Source organism: Gracilinanus agilis, chromosome 5 (assembly GCF_016433145.1).
Source record: "Gracilinanus agilis isolate LMUSP501 chromosome 5, AgileGrace, whole genome shotgun sequence".
NCBI lineage: Eukaryota > Metazoa > Chordata > Mammalia > Didelphimorphia > Didelphidae > Gracilinanus > Gracilinanus agilis.
This window is the reverse complement of record NC_058134.1, coordinates 253,795,925-253,817,136: the sequence shown is the minus strand read 5'-3', so window position 1 is coordinate 253,817,136 and position 21,212 is coordinate 253,795,925. Positions and strand designations below refer to the sequence as shown.

Below are 21,212 nucleotides of genomic sequence, written 5' to 3'. Positions count from 1 at the left end.
CAATTGCGAAATTCTGCCTTTTAAACTGTTATTTTCTTGCCAGATTTCTTCCATCTTCCTCAGCATTTCATTTTTAAACTCTTCCATAACTTGTGACCAGCTTTCATTTTTTTGGGGAGGTTTGGATTTTTGTTTTCCCTCCTCTGTTGTCTGGATTTTCTCTGTGTAGAAGTTGTCCAGTGTTCCAGAGTTTCTCTTGATGGTCTTTTTCTTCTGGATTTCCTTATTGCTGGCCATTGTTAGCCCCGCCCCTTTTCCGCTTTGTCTTTGCACTCTGGGTCTTTTTTTTTTTTTGAGGGGGGGGGGGGGGGGGGGGGCTCAGGTCTCCTTGTCCTGGGGGTCAGGCCTCCTGGTAGTTCCCGGTCTGCCCCTCTGCCCGAGGTTCCTTCAGCAGTCTTTGGGGCTGCTTCCACAGCCACGCTCAGGTCTGCACCGGGTCCTCCCTGCAGGTCCAAGCCTGGGCTGGAGATCCTTATTCAAGCCTAGGGCACTGCCTTTGCCTGCGCTGATGCTCTTAGGGCCCTGCTTTCACCCCAGCAGAAGGTAGTGAAAGTCAGTGGGCTGGAGATCTTTATTCGCCCCGGAGGCGATGCCTTCAGAGCTTGGGAAAGGCCTCATTTTAGGGGCCTTTGTCCCGGCAGGAGGTGGTGCCTTCACCCACGTGGGCGCTCAGGGAGAGTCCCAGCCACCTGGGGTCCCTAGTCTTGCAGCGCACAGGTACGGGCTCAGGGGCTGCCAGTGATTATCTGGTTGTCCCAGTCCTGTTTACCGGCTTGTGCGGTGTGGGGGGTGGGGGAGGGGCTTCTTCCTCTCGTGTTTTAGTGTGAACTGTTTCACCCCTTTAAAGTGTGGAAATGCCCCGATTCTGCGTACCTTCAATGCTGCGCCCTGTTGTGGGGTTCCTTCGTTCCTCTGGACTCGTTTTTATTTCCCCTTGAGGGGTTCTGTGTGGTTCGGTCAGGAGAGATCGAGCAGCTGCTCCTTACTCTGCCGCCATCTTAACCGGAAGTCCTGATAAAATACTTTTAAAGAGTTTTATGAATGACGTGATAGACACAATTTAGATTGTATTCTATGCTCTGTGGTGATTAGGAGGAATTTAGCTATTACTGTGCATCTATTGGAAACCCTAAATTCCATAAGTGTGTATTAAAGTAAAGTTTAGATATTTCACAGAGCCATGGGAAGGCATAAGTTTAAGTGAAATCAGTGAACCAGAAACACAAAGAATATTCTCCTAATGTGTCCCCTCTGATAGTGGCACAGCAAAATAAGCAATGATTTTTAAAAAGAACAAAGACTAGTTCAAATCCCTCCTTTGTGACTTACAAGTTCTTTGTTTCTAGGAAAGATACTACTACTACTAAAATGAAGCATTTAAGTCTAAATGGTCCCCAAGTTTCCTTTAAATTCTAAATCTATGATTCAATTGGAATACTTGTTTTTTAAAAAAAGATATAGGGTAGATGAGAAAATTGAACAGCCAAACTAAGAAATACAGCAGAAGAAAAATGCCTAGAACCTCTAAAAGAAAATAATATTAATGGAAGAAATCTCTAGACAAAGGCAAAAATCCTCAGTGAAGAAATTCTGATGGCAAAGAATGAGGTACAATAAAATCAAAAGTTGAAAATCTTATTCTAGCTTCTACTAATTTAAACTGATCAATAAGCATTGACTGAGTATTTTGTATTAGCCAAGGACTATTCAACAAAAAAAAGGAGCAGGCAATCCCTTCTCTCAAGAAACTTACATTCTAATGAGAGCAGCAATGTTTACATAGGTAGGTATATAAAATATGCATATATTATGGCTAGGAGTTGAGTATTGAAGGAAAGTGAAAAGAAGTGGAGGAGTGAAGTGGGACAGGGTGAAGAAAGCCTCTTGTAAAAATAGTATTTCACCTTACTTTTAGGAATTTTGGAATTCTAATAGGGAGAATTGGAAAGGGTGAACATTCCAGGCATGGGGGAAAGCCAATGTAAAAGCATGAAAATGGGAAATGGAGTGTCATGTCAGGAGTGACACATTAGGAACATCCTGGAAACCACTGTGGTTACATCATACAGTGGGTTGAGGGGAGTAATGTGAATATGTAAAAAGACTGAAAAGACAGAAAAGTTACATTAAAGGTAACATTAAAGTTACCCTTAATGACAAACCCAAGGATTTCTATTTTATTCTAAAGATAATAGGGAGCCACTCTAGCTTACTGAATGGGAGAATGACATGGTCAGAAATACACTTTAGGAAAATCACTTTGGCAATTCTGTGGATGATGGATTAGAGAGGAGGAAGACTTGAGGAAGAGAGACCAATCCAGAGGCTATTGCAATAACATAGTTGAAAATTGATGAGGGACTGCATTAGGGTTGTGAATGTATGAATGAAGAACTAGAGATGTATTTCAGAGGTTTGGCAACTAAATGAGTATGGAGGAGAAAAGGGGAAAATGAGAATGAATAATTGGAAGTATCACACCTGGTTGACTAGAAGTTTTGGAAGTGCCTTTGAAAATGTAGGGAAGTATAGAAAAGGAATGGTTTTATGGGAAAAAAAGATAATAAATTCTATTTTGGAAATACTGAGTTTGAGAAATTCAGTTCATAATGTATAGGTAAGCTATTGAAGTACAATTGGAGCTGAAAAGTGAGAGTAGAGCTGAATTTATAGAACTGGGAGTCATTGGCATAGAAGAGATCATTGATCCCACAAGAGGAACAATAAGACAAGGGAAAAAGGCATTTGAGAAGAAAGGTTATGGGGACATTGGTATAATTCACAAAATGGTCAAGATTGAGAGGGAGGAAAGAATAGTTAGAGTGGGCTAATGGTCTGGGAAAGACCCAAGGAATGGAAGAATTGGAGGTCATGCTAAAGATAAAGTAAATGTTTGAGAGTAGGGAGATGTAGATGTAGGTAGAGATGTAATGTTCAAAAAAAATGATCATTAAAGAAATTTGGGAATTTCTGAAAATGGAAATTGAAAACTTCTTGGTGATGGCAAGGTCAAGTGTATGGCCAGCTCTTGGATAGCATGTGTGCAATACATAACCTTCCTGATCATAGCAGAAATTTGGAATTTGGAATGATCTGTATATATTTAGCTTAGAAACTAAGGCTTTCCTTGGGAAATTAGTAAAACTATTGCCTACGTGAGAAAAAATTATTTTTGCATCACTACTGAATAGCTCTTTATTTTTGATGGGAAAGCCATCATTGTAAAAAATTCAGAAAAAATTATAAATTTATTTTTAAAGATGTATGTATTAACTTCAATAAATTCAGGGGGAAAACACTATTTGAAGATCTATTTCACAAATTCTGATACTAAATTTCAATTAAAAACCAGATTACATAGTGACTTTCATATACTTCACAACAGCAACGTGAGATAGATAATATTATTGCCATTAGACACATTTTAGAGATGGGGAAACTAAAGTTGGAGATATTAAGTGATTTTCCTAAGAACCTATAATCATTAAGTAGGGAAGTCAGAACTTAAATATATATTATCTGACTCTCCATCCAGCACTCTCTCACCCAATCTGCCTCTACAGTTTCAAAATGGAGTGGATAATGGAAGCATTATTTAGTTGAGGTGAAAACTATTTCCTCCGTCATACAATCCAGAGACGTGGGCTTAAGTTGGATTTTTTTCCTGTTATCTAGGTAATTGTCTTTTTTTTTGTTTTTGTGATATATAGAGACAAACATTCTATAGGGATCATTTATCCTCCATGCCCTAATCTCCCCTCCCCCCTAAGAATAACATGATAGAAATTCCCTATCACAAATAAAGGCTAGCAGATTTTATGCAATTTAATTTTGGGGCCCATTTTAATGACTTGCCACCATATATAAAAGCAATTTCTTATGGTGGATGGTATAACCAAGTAGGATTTAAGCAATCTGTCTAGCACATGAAATAGTTATATATAATACCAAGGAACCACACAACTCCCCAAAGAGCATGGGTTTAAAATGAGTATGGAAAGAAAGGACAAATCTAATATGCGTCTCCTATAGACCACCAGGATTGGGAGACAGCAAGCAGTGAAACTCCTGGGGCAGCACTTAGGTTGTGAAAACCACAGGATACCATACTCATGAGGAATTTTAACTACCCAAACATCTGTTGGGTAAAAAAAAAAAATTCAACCAAACATTCCTCATCAAAGAAGTTTCTAAGGAATGTGGCTTTATGATCTAAAAATGGAGAAAATCTTGAAAGAGGGAGAATTCCTCTAAGAAATGGTTTTATTCGGGGAAAGAAATATGAAATTCTTGATGGGATTATGTTTTCTTATTAGTCAATACCCTTATTTTGTTTGAAAACTGAAGATTGTTATGTGCTTTGACTATGATGAGATCTTTAAATGATACAGGTGAAATTCGCCCTTTTTTGGAGAAGGTAAAACACAATGAACAATCTAATTCAGCAAGTGCATAATCAGAGACAGGGAAAGAGAATGTTAGAATCCGTGAAGTCCAGTATGTGATGCCAGATCTCCAGAAGAGTGTACTTACTCCCCCCTGGATATGGAAATAGTTGACTCTGGGAACCCTGCTGTACCATGATTAACTTAGTTGAAGACTGTTAAATGATTTCCACATTGGTAGAACTGGGAGGTCTCATAACTGGGTTCCCATACATGCTCTTCCTTTCCACTCCTTGTCAAAGCCTTCAAGAAGGGAAAAAGATGGCAAAAATTCTCCTAATCTTCACACATTGTCATATTTTCCCTTTGTCATTTAAAAAATTGCACACATCATGGAAAAAGATGCACTTTTTAATATAGTTTTTCCTGAATCTGGTGCCATCCAAATAATTGAACTGTGGGAGCCAAAATAAGACATGAGTTCTTTCCTATTCAATGTCTACATTTCTAAACTTTTAAAAATTTCCTATGAGCCTATATACTTTGCTAATTATATTGTCTTCTTTTAAATTAATGATCTGAAAAACCTGGGGTAAAGTGTATAATAATGTAATTTGTGCATAATAGCTCAAGAATTATTGATAACACTGGAAGGAATAAATAATAAATATTTCTTAAATTTGCCTTAGCAGCCTCACAAAAATTGGCATGAACAAATAAAGAGAGGTAAAAAATATTGGACATAAATTTACATAATTATGTGGCATCAAAACTCCCAGATGAACTGAGGATGGAGCAATTAGGAAGAACAATTTCTAAATCCAGGGCACTATTCAACTATAATCATATTACAGGAAGAGAAGGCAAATACAGTATAAAATAATTTCCATTTAGACAGACTAGGTGAAGTAATGGTTAGAGTGTACAATTTGGGGTCAGGGAAGCCTATACTCAAATTTGCTTTTAATATTTTCTAGCCATGTGACTCCAACAAATCAAGGTCAGATTTTTCTTGTCCATAAAATAATAATAATAATAATACTTACAGAGATATCACAAGAGGTATAACATGGAAAGTACTTTACTAACCTTTAAGAGATTTATAAATATGAACTAATATTAATTTGTATGGGAAATTAACTGGGTCATTATTAGAAACCATTCTACTATTTCATGAATCACATTTTTAAAGATATGGGTAAAATCAGATCCTGCATACATGGTTTTACCTGCTCTTGTTGATCAAAACTTTTTTCTCAATGAAAGAATAAAAAACTCATACCAGAAATTCCCATTGTTCAAAAGCATCATAAGGATGGCCAATAGGTCAGAAAAAAGGTGTTAACTAACTTGCTTTCAGTTTGGGGAAAGAACACACATAAATTGTAACTCAGTTTGCATTATATTTCCTTCGGGTCAGGTGGACCCTCTAACCTTCCAGTGTCATATTTCATCTCTCATGCTTCATTCAAGTTCACTTTGATTCTTCTGGGAATGTTCTTTCCTTTGGCTCAGATTATAGGATGATAGATTTGTAGATTTAGTTTTGCAAGGGAACTTCAAGGCCATCAGGTCTAGCCCCCATATTTTGTGAGACACTAAGAGGTTAAAGGATTTGCATGGCAAAACATAGCTGCTAATCCATGTTGAATCCAGGATTTGAACCCAGATTCTCTGGCTTAGTGTTAAGAAAAATCTGAAGTTCTTCAATATGTAATCATCCCATAATAACCTTTACCACTCCCTCATCGTGACCAAGGCAAAACCCATCCATACGAACTCCAGGCTGTGTTCTTTTACTTATTTTCTTCTTTGAAGCTATCTGTGATGCCAGTCTTAATCTTTTTTCAACCTTAGAAAAATATTAAGAAAGAAAAAAGTTCCAAGTATGGTTGATTTTGTTCCCGTATCCAACTTTAAGGTCAACAACCAGTGCTAGAACCAACAGTAGCACTCTCCCCTCTCCCATCACTGAGGGACGTCTCTGCTCCAGAACCCACTACACAGTTCAGACTAGGTTCAGTTCTGAGGGGAGCATTACCACCTAGAGAAGATTTAGAGTCTTTTTTTTCACACTCTTTGGCTCTTTAAAAACCTATCACAGTACCCCACCCCCACCGGGGAGGATTTTCTATTAGTTTTCTGTTTTCCCTATATTTAAGGCTTACTAAAAGAAGGGAAGATAAAGGTACTCAGTGAACAATGTGAATCAGTTATAGGACAGGCATTTATTTATTTCTTACACATAAAAGAAATGCTAAAGATATAAAAGACTAATAAAATACATTGACAAGACTTAAACAGAAACATTTTTATATCTACTGCTAAACTCTACAGGGAAGCTGAGTCGTGAATATTAGGATGTGAACCAAATTGCAGGACTTTAAAAATGTTTTTTGAACTCTTACCTTCAGTCTTAGAACTGAAACTAAGTATTGATTCCAAGGCAGAAGAGCGATAAGGGCTTGGTAGCTGGGATTAAATGACTTGCCCAGGGTTGTATAGCTCGGAAATATTTGAAGTCAGATTTGAACCCAGGAGTCCCCATCTCCAATCCTGGCTTTCCATCTACTGATCAACCCAGCTGCCCTTGGACAAAACAAATTGTAGTCAAATCTCAACCAATCAAAGAGAATTTATTAAATGCCTACATTGGCTCTGTTCATTTAACCTTGGCTTTGCAATGTCCAAATAACTCCTCTTTCGTGCCTTCTGCCAATCCTGGCAAAAGCATGGATTCTTTTACCATCAAAGAATCATTTGCTCTGATAAAGAAATCCTCCTTGTTGACAGCTTGTTTCCACCAAAGGACTCATGGTTGCCAAGCATTTCATTTTATAAAGTGGCACAAAAGTCTGTACATCTCTATAGCAGGACCGATATTCATTCAGTTTAGATCAGCAAAGCATAAACACAGAAGAGATATTCCCAAACCCAAGATGAGACCAGCCATATGCTCATGGCTACCTGACAAGTTAAGGAACAAGGAAGTCTGCTGTTGCCTTTACTATACAGGAAGTACTAGAACTATCTGATGCCACAAGGAGAGTTGAAATAAAAGAACCAGAAACAGAGTCACTCCTTTTTAAAAAAATATCTACTGAGCTCTCCTTATTCACATTATTGCCATATGATCTCCACGTTCCTAGCCCCTCCAGTGCCCATTTGGCCAATGAGGAACAAAGAAGAGAACTTTAAACACATCTTAATCAAACCAGTTTCACTATCTACAGATGGTCTCCAGTTCCAAACTTCTCCTTAGAGAGCCATTTTTTGTATGAGAACAAGATCCATCCAGGATCATTCCAGATCCACTAAACAGCAATCTCTTAAAAGCAGCAATAGGAAGTTAACATTATTCAGATGATTGAACTTTACTATCAGTGGAAACGTCATCCTGAGAGTATGCCATCCCAGTTAAACTTTAAGGGAAGAGGATAATTGAACCATCCTATCGGATAACACTGATTGGTAACTCTAGAATTTCTACCATTGCTAAATCAATCATTCCTTCCCTGAAGCACCTATATTATAACTCTCCCCCTGTCTCTTCTAACTGGAATTTAAGATCTTCCTTAAGTCATCTGAAGAGTGAAATCCTTTTTTCAGGTGTAACAGAAAGATGTCCCAAGTATGAAGGAAGGTGGTATCACGTGACTCTGGAGTCAAAGTCAGGAAAATGGGGATTCAAGTCTTGCTTCTGACATATTTTGGTCATATGACCCTGGATGAGTTACTTAATCTCAAAATGTTCCTAAGCAATTCTCTAAGATTATAAGATGCAGAGTAGGTGCTGATATGCATTGGTAGAGGGTAGAGTTCCCTTACCAGAAATTTACTGTATGAATGAAATTTCAGGAGGAGGAAGATGGAAGGGAGAGGGCAGAAGATGGAAGGAGGAGGAAGAGAGAAGTAGGAAAAGAAGAGATTATAATAGAAGGATTGAAGGAAGGAAGGAAAGAAGGAAAGAAGAAAAGAGCATCTAAACTAATTTTCAGGGATTTTAGAGAACTTTTCTAGCTCCCTCCTGAAGCATGAATCTTCTGTTTCCCTCATTAAAAGTCATTTAACAACTCCTATTGGCAGGGGAACTCACTAGGCATGAAAAAATTTTCTCTGTTTTGGAACAGTAAAAATTATTGAGCTAAAATCTATCTCACTTCAAATTTTATCTTTTGACTTAAACTCAGTTTCCTGAGGCCAAACAGAGTAAGCCACTCTTCTACTATGTGATTGTCCTTCAAACGTGTGAAGTCGGCAGCCATGGAACTGTCCTTTGTTTTTGCTCTTTGAGACTAAAACACTCTTTCATCAACCAATCTTCATGTGACACAGTTTTATATTACCTTGCCCTTCTTATTTTAGTGGTTATCATCCTGCAGGAGAGATGGTCTAGTTTGTACATGTGTAACCTGAAATGTAGCAACTAGAACTCAACATAATATTCCAACTATAGACCAGTTAGAAGAGAATGCAGTAGGACCAGCACCTCTCCCTTTCTGGATATTATACTTAATCATTGTTTCCCTGAGTGCTACATCAAATTACAGACCATTTGGAACTTCCAAACTCCAAGGTCTTTTCATGTAAATTGCTATCTAGTTACATCTGCCTTATCTTATATTTGAGTCATGCTTTTTGTTTGGACTTAATTGCAAGATTTTCCATCTATCCATACTACATTTCGTTTTGTTGCATTCAGCCCATCATTCTAATATGCTGAGATTTGGGGATTTTGATTCTGTTACCCAGGATATTAGTTATCCCTTTCAGTTCTATGCTGCATGCAAATTGGAAGCTCATGCCAATTTTGTCTTTCATTTGAGGACCAAAGTGTCAAGTTCTACCGCCATTAGTCTTTTACCCTGTGTTAGGAACAAAGTATTATTTGGATTCTAGAAGTAAGTGATTGGTCATTGGTTAGCCAATTATATATGATCCAGGAAAGTGCTCATCTGACACCAGGCAGTATCAGCAGAGAAAGTTTTTACTTCAGTCAATAAGCTAATCAGCCTCAGATTAACTTCCAAAAAGGCATCTATTTAAATCATTCGATGCTAATGGAAAACTGTAATTATTCTTGGTACTGATTAAATAATCTTGGCCAACACATACTGTCACTGATTCCATTTCTAATCTGTGATATTAACTTGCTGCTGAGAAACCAGGCATTAATACAATTTAATTGGAATTTTAACAAGGATAGGAAATGTGTAGCCGTTGTATAACAAAATGTAATTCTTATATTAACTTTGGAAACAATGTACAAAGGGAAGGGACACTGATCACCATGGTTTTCATAGGTTCGTAGATTTAAAGCTTAATGGGACCTTAGAGGTCATGAGATCATAGGATCATAGATTTAATGCTAAAAGGGACCTTAGGTCACCTAGCCCAATTTCTTCATTTTACAGATGAGAACACTGAGGCCAAGGGAGGTCACACAGGCATCAAGTGACAGGGCAAGGATTTGAACCCAAGTCTTCTGTCTACAAATTCAGCTCACTTTTCCACTATGTCAACTCAAGTTTATTGAGAATGAGACTTTTAGCTGATATTATCAGGGTAGATCAAATTACTGAGATTCCTAGGGGCATCGGAACTCCTGGGAACACTTTGAGATGTAATACTCTCCCAAATCATTCTATCCACTTATATGTCTTCTATCCAAAGAGTCATCTCAGCTGAGGCATACTTTATAAAAATGAGCCAGAATCCCTTGAGATTACATGACAAGAAGTAATGAAGGCCAGTGGGATCCTATATTTCAGCAAAGTCTGTAATCTGCAATCTAAGAAGTCTGCATTTAGTTTTAATAACAAATACCTTACTTTCTGTCTTTGTACTGATTCTAAAACAGAAGAGTGGCAAGGGCTAGGCAATCAGGGTTAAGTGACTTGCCCAGGGTCACACACCTAGGAAGTATCTGAGGCCAAATTTGAACCTAGGTCTTCAGCCTACAGCCCTGGTATTCTATCCACTAAGCTAACTAGATGCCCCATTTGCATTTAGTTTTAATGAATCCAGAAATAAACAAAAAACAAGCTATTTAAGATTTCCCCTAAGGAATCATCATTGTTAGAGGCATATGTGAACTTTCATTTATTTTTATTTATTTATATTTTATTTATTTCATTTATTTTAACATGAAGTTAAAATCCATCTATAAATCCATGCAACAAGTATTTTATTAAGTGATTTTACTATTTTTGTGGTGTTAGACTTTTTTTATTTCCAAAACTTAGTACAATGCTTGGCACATAGTAATTGATTAATAAATGCTTTTGATTGACCGTTGGGCATGGGTCCTAGATGCTCAGACAGAAAAACAATAACACAACAGTCACTACCTTAAAAGGACCTTATAATCCACTAGAGAAAAGCCACATATAAACAGACAAGTAAATACAAAGTATATAGAAAGTAAACATAAAAGATTTTCAGAGGACAGGATCACTAACAATAGGAAGGAGCAGAAAAGATGTAAGAAGTGACATATGAGCGGTTGCACTTGAATGGAAGTCAGAATTCTATACTGATTTGCTCTCAAGTAATTTAATTCAAAAAGTTACACCAAGTCTTTAAACAAGGCAAGAGATTCACTCTTTCCTGACTCTCCAGTGTCAAGACTGGCTTCAAGTCTTGTATCCTGGGTTTTCCATTTATTACCTCAGTAATCTTGAACAAATAATTTTGCCACTGTGGAACTTGGGTGTTTCTTCTGTGGAGGAAATGGGGATGGGGATCTAATTGCCCCAAATCAGAAATATTTGGTGCCAGCTTGAACTGACTGTCAAAAAATCAATTGTTAAATTTTCACTATCGTGAGCATCATGAGCATATCTCTGAAATCTGGTTACAAATCAGGGCTTAATTGATTGTTTTATTGATTTCTAAATTCAAGTAAGTTGTGGATGAAATATTAATAAAGTAGATTTTATTCAAAAATGGGTCATGCATATGCCTGCTAAGTTGGTTGTTAAATATTTCCTTGTGCATCACTCCCTATTTATCTCACTGGATCAACTAAGATAATGTTGATGAAAGCATTTTGTAAATGGCAAAGTATCATGTACATGTAAGCTAATTTCAATACTATTTTTTCTTCTCTTTTTTTATTGAGATAGAAATAGTCCTGGAGCAAATCTCTGTTCTGTTACTGTCATTGTTGTCATGATTACTACTACTACTACTACTACTACTACTACTACTACTACTACTACTACTACTACTACTACTACTACTACTACTACTACTACTATTTTTCATTCCTTCAACTTTTACTAGTACTATGAGAACAACAATGTCTTATTTATCAACTTTAAATTAGATTCTAGAAATTCTCAGAAGGAAAAATGATAAGACTTGGAATCTACTGAATCGAAAAGTGCCATCATCCTATAGTTTTCACGATCTGGCAATTCTCAGTCAAAGTGATATAGACTTGGGGTATTTGAACTCTGTGTAAGAACTATGTTAAATGATGGGCAATCCAGACTCACCTTTCAGCTGACACACTTAACTGCTGCCTTAGCATCAGGACACAGATGGATGGGAAAGCTGACCCTGACCCACATAAGATCCACATTCCTGTGCAAGGATAGAAGCATGATAATCAGGAAATGATGGTTATTAGTTACAGAAAATGCATTATTGTGAAAACCAGGAGAAAAGTGCTTATGAGAGGAAGTGATTGGATTATAGGGGAATGAGAGAATAAGGATAGGTCATTCCTACTGAGTAAATTGCTGTGATTTATAAGAGAAAGGGTATAGTGATATCTTGGCCCATTACTGACTAGACTCATTTCACAAACAATCCTAAATCAATATGTGACAGTTTCTAGAGAGACAAACAAAGTCTTCCAAAAATGTTTATTAGTTCCAAAGCAGAAAAATTGGCACATTTTCAGTTTCCCATCCTATTAACATAGTTCACTTCCTTTTCTGGTATAATAGCCACCATGACTTCAACTTCTTACCCTTAATTAATTTGCTAATTATCTTTTCATATACACTCTGATGAAAGAAAAGGAAATGATGATCATTTTTGTATGTGTGTATAGACATATTTCATGTATTCCAAAGGATATGTGTCTGAGAGATTTTTAAAATTTTGTTTCTCTAGATGAGTAAATTATTGTTTTGAAAGGAAATCAAGTGAAATAAATAGCTATTAATTTCATTTTGTAACTCAGAAATTTTAGATTACAAATTGTCTCACACTATTTCTATGAGATTAATATTTTATTTAAAATTCTTGCATTTTTCTTTATTTTTTCAAACACGTAAAATATAAATATAGAGATAGACATACAGGCAGTCCTGAGTTTACAGGTAGGATATTCCCAAAATTTTATTTGTAAATCAGTTGTTGGAAGCCCCAGGGCACCTTATACCACAGAATCTAGTTCATAAAAATAGCATTTAAGTTCTCAGCCCAGACAATAAAACCCCGTGTAATCCAGGCACATTATGTCTTTTAAAGTTCAACATTGAATTGATACTCAAAAACTCAAATTAGCCTGAGATCTCAATAACTGGAGATTTTACTCCAACAGAGAAGACTATAATCCATCTATACTTGCTCATGCTATGCAACTTCTACCCATGTTTTCTCAAAAAGATCATCACAGAGAATACATTTAAAGTGCTAGATGTCTTCTTTGATTTCCTTTGTCTTTGTGGAGGTAGCAGTGAAGTTCTGAAGCTTGGCTTAGTCTTGGTGTGTGACTATCCCATTTTCTCTTCCTCTCACATGATTCTTTAGTGACATCCTTTACTCCTGGTATTCTTCATTCTTTATTTTTTGCAGTCTTCTAAAACCTACCATATTCTTTTCCATTGCCCTCTGTATCACACTAGTCTTGAGTTCGTAAGAGGCAATGGTGTTCCATGTCTTTCCACCAGGCGGTTATAACAATTAAATGTTAGTTCCAAAAACTGAGTCTTCATCTTCATAGGAAGCTTGGGATCAGTAAAGAACTTTGTAAATTCCTCAAAGCAATTGATTCCACTCTTTTTTTTAACCAATTCTGGGTTGAGCTCCTTGACCATCTGCATTATCCGTCCAAGATGTACATATTATTGTACAATCGGACATCCATCAAATGAATGATGAAATTTGGTTAATAGGCATTCTTTGTCCACTTGGTCTTTCTTGTGTGGATGGACTAGCCAAACTCCCAGCAGTGACTGCACATCTTTCACAAGAGTCCCTACAGTACCTTATAACTTAATATGATAAAAAAAATTGTGATCCACAAAAAGTAGCATCTATAGTACTTCACCAACCACGGGAAATCTTTCCTCTACATAGACTCTTCCTTGGATCACCTCTATCATTATAGTGAATACCACTAAATACAAGTGTATTCTATGCGTAATGCTGTTATATGCCTTTCCTAATGCTACTGAACAAGGTTTTTTCCATTGTTATTTCTTCTATGGAGTGTATTATCATATGGATGAGAAGACCTTCAAGGTAATATTTTCTTCTACTGAATCAAATGCTTTAAAAATATTATCTTATTTCTTTTTCAAATAACAAGCAACTCTCACCCCTACTTCTCCCCCCCAATTTAACAATAAAAAACCTCTATTAAATGCACATAATCAAGCAAAGCATTCCTAACACAGTCATGTCCAAAAATATGTCTCATTCTGTGCCTTGTCTATCAGCTCTGTTACAGGAAACATTATGCCTTTTTTCTTTGGTCCTCTAGAACCATGGCTTCTCATTGCATTGATCAAAGTTCTAAAGTCTTTTAAAGTTATTTTCCCTTACAATGTTGCCAACATTGTATAAATTGTTCTTCTAGTTGTGCTTACTGCTCCCTACAGCAACTCATATAGGTCTTCCAGTTTCCTCTGAAACCTTCCATTTCATTATTTCTTATCATACAATATTAATCCATTCCATTCACATACCATAATACCATTTATCAAATTATCAAATAAAAAATTCCCAGGTCAATATTTTTGTAATCAACAAACCATAGTAGCAAAAATATCATATTTTCCAAGTCAATTTCACTGTTGGAGACCAATTTCAAATTGATGAGATCATAAACCGATTTGAGTAACAATTTAATGTTGTACTTTAAGGACATAATGGACTTAGATTATATTGGATCTTATTGTGGAGACTAAAATAGCCTAGTCAGTATCTTGTACAGATGGGAGATTAAGCAAATAATTTAGCAATTGATGTTCTCTTGATCATTTTTCTCTGAAGTAGGATGTATAATAATGTCCATACTTGTGTTCTCTTTCTTTCTTTCAGATACCTTGTACATCAATCTCTCAGTGACTTCACAATTACATCACTTCCAGCATAGACATTCTCTATAAATATGTGACCCAATTTGGCTGGCTTTTTGAGCTTTCTTTTTTCCATTTCTAACTCTTCTAGAAGTACTTTGAAGACTGCAAAGCTAGGATCCAAGTTCAATGATTTCATTACCTTGATGGAAGAAATACTTTGTAGAAATGTTTTTTGTAGATCTCTTCCATTTTTTCCATCTTTCTGGTGAAAATCCTTTGAAGAAGATGGTGCATTTATCATCCCATTTTTTTTCTAGTGAAGAAAATGAGACCCAGAGATGATAAATGCCTTGTCTATTGTCACCTGTCACTTTCCTCAGTGCTTGGCACATAGTAGGCACTTAACAAATGTTTATTAATTGACTGAGAAAACAAATAAATGCCAGGGGCATGTCTGGACCCCAAACCATGTGTGCTTTCCATTAGAGAAGATATATATATTATGAATTATATATGTATATATGCATATATACATATACAATGTTTCTATGAGGAAAATATATTCATTTATGTGGTGGGATATCTACCAGCTATAGTAGGATCTTTGTCCCTTTACCTTCCCCATCTCTGATCTAGGAGTTATCCCAATGGCAAGTAACTGATAGTGATTCTTTTACCTAGCTACCAAATGGTAAATGTTTTAAGAGATCAGACAATCATGAAGTAGGATGAGAATGAAGGGGAATAATAAAGGTGAAGGAAAGAGATGAAAACTCCAATGATTTATAGGGCTAAGGGAACTGACCTACCTGGCTCCACCAACTTTCCTGTCATCTACTTTAGTTTCTTCTAAGAACTCCCCAAATTTCTTACCTACCTTCCATCCCTTTCCCACCACATGCTATTTCCAGCATGGGTTTGTATTCTCCCATCAAGAATAACACATTATTAAAGTTTCTCCTTTACTTAACTTCTTGGTTCCTGAGGCAAGAATGTATACCATTTGAAGTTTTTTCTAAAAGTTGTTTTTTTTTTTTTGTTAGCCATAAGAGTGGGATGGTGGTGAGGCAGTGGATAAATGGCTCTAAAGTCAGAAAGAACAGTTGCCCCAGGCAACTCTCTAAGACCATAATTTGCAAAGCAGTCACTAGTCTTCATTATTTGAGGGAGTTTGCTTATCACTATACCAGTAAAATCATAGATTTGAAGCAAGACCAAAAATAAGAGACAAACATAAGAGGGGAAATCGGAAATCTATAAAGATCCTTTTAAAATTTTGCCATAAAAAATTCAATGAGGAAGTCTTCTTCCAACCTTCTCCACTTTGGTCCTATTTCTTTCACTTGCATCTTATAAGGAAAGCTGTAATAAAGAGTGGAATAATAGAAACTTTTACTCCAGGGCAAATCTAGAGTATAAAAATTTAATATAGGCACTCTTATAGTACCATGGAATCTTCATTAATAACTAATTATCCATCCTACTCAACTAAATTCATTTAAATTAACTTCATATTATTTTCACATCATGAATTACAAACATGATTTTAATGCATCATCCATGTATTCTCAGCAATACTTACTCCAGGAACATGTTTTGCTTCTTGCCTCAGTCACTGAAATTACTTGCTCCAATTCTACTCTGCAATTTCCCGATAGGTCTTTAGTAAAACAAAGGACCGGCAATTGATTTCCCCCTTTCAGAGTAAAAACAATATGTTTAGCTCAATACATATGGAGAAGGCAATAAGTAAGAAGAGAGAAAGCGAGGCGCACAGGAACCCCTCAGTTTCAGTACCCTCTCTGATCCTTTCTATCTGTGTAACCTGGAGTCACTTAACCTCTCAAAGCTCTCTTGTATTGGTTCAGTCATTTCAATCATGTTGGACTCTTCATGACACCATTTGAGATTTTATCGGCAAAAGTATTGGAGGAATTTGCAATTTCCTCTTCCAGCTCATTTTATAGATGAGGAAACTGGGGCAAATAGGATTAAGTGATTTGTCATCCAGCAAGTATTTGAGGCTGTATTTGAACTCAGATCTTCCTGACTTCAGGCCTGGTACTCTATCTAACTGTGCCATCTAGCTACCCCTCAATGCTCCAGTTGGCTTTATAAAACTGCATATTTCAGAGGTGATACCAATCTATCTTGGTAGAGAGACTTTTCTTGACCAATTGTGTCTTATACAAATGAAATTTGAAGTCTAATTTCTACCTTTACTTTTAGCAAATATGAAACATAGTTCGCTGGTATAATTTTTCACTTTATACTTTATTTCCCAGCATTCCTTTTTCAAATTAAATATAGGTCTATATATGCTTTGTCAATAAACATTTCCAAGTCTTTTCTTTACACCTTTTTGAGGGGGAGAGTCAGGATTCTTTCTGAAAAACAAAACAAAACAAAACAAAAAAACCAAGAACTTAGCAGCAGGCTTGGCTTATGCATGAAAAGGTATGTTTTTAAAGGGTTTTTAAGATGTATATCTAACAATTAAGTTCTCATGAGAGGAGCAGATGTATTTCAGAATGTAGCATAACAATTTCTGATGAGTTGGAGTTGATCTTTCAATATCTTTGAAACACAAAATAAAAATATGCTTTCTCTTGTCTCTTATTTTGCTTGTCAAAATCGCTTATTCAGAATATGAGAGAGTAATACTGTTTCCATTTTTATAGCTCCAGATGGTCCTCCTGAAAATGTAAATGTAGTAGCTACCTCACCCTACAGTATTAATATCAGCTGGAATGAACCTGCTGCTATCACCGGACCAACCTTCTACCTTATAGACATTAAATCGGTAAGAATTTTCTTGTTTATTTTCTGGATAATAATAATGTACATAATGGCAGCTACTAGATTTATATTTTATGAGTAAATGTTCAAATAATGAATAAAAATAAGTTTTATGTTATTATCTTCATTATTCCCTTCTGATGATCTTGTATGGACTTTGTTTTGTTTCTCTGTTCATTTCAAAACATCCTGATAATACCATTTTTCTAAAAGGATATATTGTCCAATCATCATTCTAATGGCAAATGATTATCTTGCTAGAATGGTATGTTTTCTTTCATTGCTTTTAGTGCCTGATTCTTTTCTTTATGTAAACATTTTTAAGTCAGCTAAAATAAATAAATATTAATGAAAAGCCTGATATCTTGTTATAGTATGGCGATAAACTCACAGTCATGTAGGAAATGTCATTAAAACAAATGATTTCCACCTATACAATGGCGGAAAGTCTAGAAGCATGGGTTTAGCAGCAAATCGTGTCTGCTTGGCTAGCTAAGTGTGGAAAGGCAGGTTGGCCTCTAGATGATGAATTCAAGGGTCTTGGTGACCAATGAAGCAAGTTAGAGCCTGAAACAGGAATGCTTCAAAGGTACTTTTAAGTACTTGGAGTACTTTAGTACAGATCTTTGAGTTCTTTAATTGAGTTACAGCCTCTGGGAATATAGACTTAATCCTCTCTGTTAGGTATCTAATCAGTGCAGGTTGAATTGAGTTCCTTTGGCTGAAAAACTTACTCATCTGATGTCCAGAACTCCCTTGACCTTGACTAGGTTGTCCACAGACAAGAGCTAGAGTAAGTCTTTCTCCTTTAGTAGGACCAGCCATAGCCTGTCTTTCATGGGGATCACCTTCAGGAATGTAGGATCACTTCCACCCAAGCTTGAGGCACTGAACTGAAGACAAGCAAAAGGAAAGCACTACTTGGCTTGAAAATATTCTGCATCTTACAGAATCTGATAGGGTTTAAAGAAGAAAAATAATTAAGCACATTTGAAATAAGGTCATTTTCTAAGTGATACTACTGAATTTATTTTAGTCATGAGAAGCTTGCTGGTGCAATGTGGAAAATATAAACTGCCCAAATAGCAAAAAGAATTCATTGATTCAATCCCCAAATGACTAAAATCATAGGATCATAGATCTAGACCTGGAAGGGACCTCAGAAGTCACCTGGCCTAACCCTTTAATTTTATAGAGTATCAAGGAGATTAAGTGACTTGCCTAAGACAACCAAAGTCCTCTCATTCCTTGGGCTGTTTATATTTTCCTACTGGGAACAGTCTAGGTGAATGAATGCCTACTAGTTCCCTGTACTCCATTTTCTGTAGAATCTTAAGAATGAAACATTCCTTAAAGAAGAAATCAGTACACAAACACCCTAAAGTTATAAGGCAATGCCAGGGAAACTGTACCCAACAGCCAAACGGAATCAGCATTCAGAAATTAGATTTTAAAAAGAGGAGGCCTTCAGTCAAGATTATGCCCTCTTCCCCAATCATAAAACTCAAATTAGTGGGAAATGGATGAACATGGTCAAATAAAAACATGCCCAATTCAAATTCTAAATGATTCAACTTAGATTAGGATTTAGAATTATGGTTGAATGCATTCTACTTTTTCTTGAACTTGAATGTTTTTTTTAAATTGTTAATTCAAACAAATTATTCTTTTTGAAATAGTGTTGATTTTCTTTAAATAATTTTTGGAAAGAGATTCCCACTAAAAACTTCTTTAGTTCCTATTAATTTTTAAATCTATCATTCACTGCATAATTTTAGCTCATGGGATGTTTCTGTGTGTGTGTGTGTATCTCTATCTGTCTTTATAGAAACATATATATATATATACACACCTGAAATATTATATATATATATATATATATATATATATATATATAAATAATATTTCAGGTAGGTCATCCTTGACTCTTCATTCTTTCTCTCACTATTAGAAGGCCTTCACCCAACTAAGGCTATTTTCACTGGATGTCCTTCATGCCTCTATTCATCTCTCTCTCCTCATCTATGTCTTTGTCTTTCTGTCTTTCTTCAAGACTCAGCTATATATCCACCCCCAAAAGAAGCCCTTTCCTGTCCTTATTAATCTTATTGTCTTACCTCTAAGAGCACTCCAATTGTCTTACATATATCTTGTTTGTACGTAGTTGTTTGTATGCCCCCTCCCCCAAAACTCTGAGTTCCTTAAGAATAAACACTTTTTTCTGCCTTTCTTTGTATCTGTAGCATTTAGCACAGTACTTGGCACATAATAAATGCTTTTTGACTGACTTATTATTGATAGGATGGTTGAATGAAGGTCAAAGTGAAGTTAAAAAGCTGGTTACCCCATGATAACTTTTCTAAAAAATAAAAATTATTAAAAAAATAAAATAAAATAAAATAAAAAGCTGGTTACCTGAGGATGTAGAATTCTAAAATGATAAATTGTGGTCAAATACTGGTATTTCGAATGTCAAAAATGTGAACTCCTGAGCAATTTAGAGTGATTGATAAGTAGAAATCATATGAAGTTAACAAGCATTTATTAAGCCCTTACTTTGTGCCAAGTGACCCAAGATGCCTGCCTTCAAGAAGCTCCTAGGTAGAGATGAACCCATACTAAAGATTTTGAGGAGTTTGAGGAAATAGGAAGCTGGTATTTTAAAAGCAATATTTAACTTAAATACTGATGTCCCTGAGGATGATGATAAAAAGTAACCTAGAGGAAAAGGCTAAACAGTGAGTTGAATAGTTTGGATCATGGGAGAGAATCCTAGATATCTGGAGAAGACTATAACAGGACTGGTAAGAGGTGGAGATCAATTCTTCAACTGAAGAGGGCTGACACATGATGAGCAAGCATACACCAAGATAAAGTTTGTTTTCTTACTTTCAAAACACTTTTAAGTTAGCACATGCTTAGCTTTAGAGGCTCCTTATTAATTTATCATTAAAAGTTATGATAGGAAGTATCAGGGAGAGAAAGACAGACAGGCAAAGCCAAGGAGCAACTTGACTTATTGGAGAAAGAATTGGTTTTGAAGCTAGGAAAACTCAAGTTCAAATCTCTGACAAATACTGGATGTGTGACCCTGGATGAGCCAACTTCTCAATGATCTAAGCAATTCTCTAAGATTATGAGTTAAAGAGAAAGTGACAACCTGAATTAGTAGAAAGTGTTTCCTTATCTGGGAGGTTCCTCTATGAATGAAATTCCACATTTAGTTCTTCTACATATGGAAGTGTCCTTCCTCCTTCTATGGAAAAAAAAAAAAAGATATTACCAGCATCTTGTCACCAGGAATTACAAACCCCTGTCATTAGTCAATTATTAGTCAATTAGTCTCATCTCAAAATCTCAATTTCAAAAGACCTTTTTTGTCCCTTTCCTCCTAGGAGAGGAAATTACTAGCACACAATTTTTGCTGTTTTCTCCTGCAGTGTATTTAGATTTTAGCCTGAGAAACAAAGACAGTTAGAAAAGAACAAGATTTGGAAGAGTAAATCAAACACAACATAAATTGCTTTGCAAACTTGGGTGTTGGGGGTGGGGTGGTAGCCATTGGCATTTATAGCCTTCTTGTGATTCAATGCCATGTTCCTAAGCAAGGCACAGTATCATACTTTGTCTCTTGATGGTCATCTCCGGAAATGAATGTCTGCTTAGTACATCAGAACTTTAGTTAAGGTTAATTCTCAGCGGGACTGGAAAGGCACATCTGTCAAAGGAAGAGGATGCTTGAGCTATCCTAACACTTTAGCAG

At 36.1% G+C, this 21,212-nt stretch overlaps 1 protein-coding gene across 1 annotated transcript in view; it reads left to right on the top strand.

The window, feature by feature from the left end:
- Positions 1-21,212, top strand: part of PTPRQ (protein tyrosine phosphatase receptor type Q) — a 354,830-nt gene that overhangs the window by 235,167 nt on the left and 98,451 nt on the right. The window contains exons 45-46 of the mRNA XM_044679179.1: positions 17,332-17,453; positions 18,220-18,242. Of these exons, the coding sequence (XP_044535114.1) occupies positions 17,332-17,453; positions 18,220-18,242 (145 nt within the window). The remainder of the gene's footprint in view (positions 1-17,331; positions 17,454-18,219; positions 18,243-21,212) is intronic.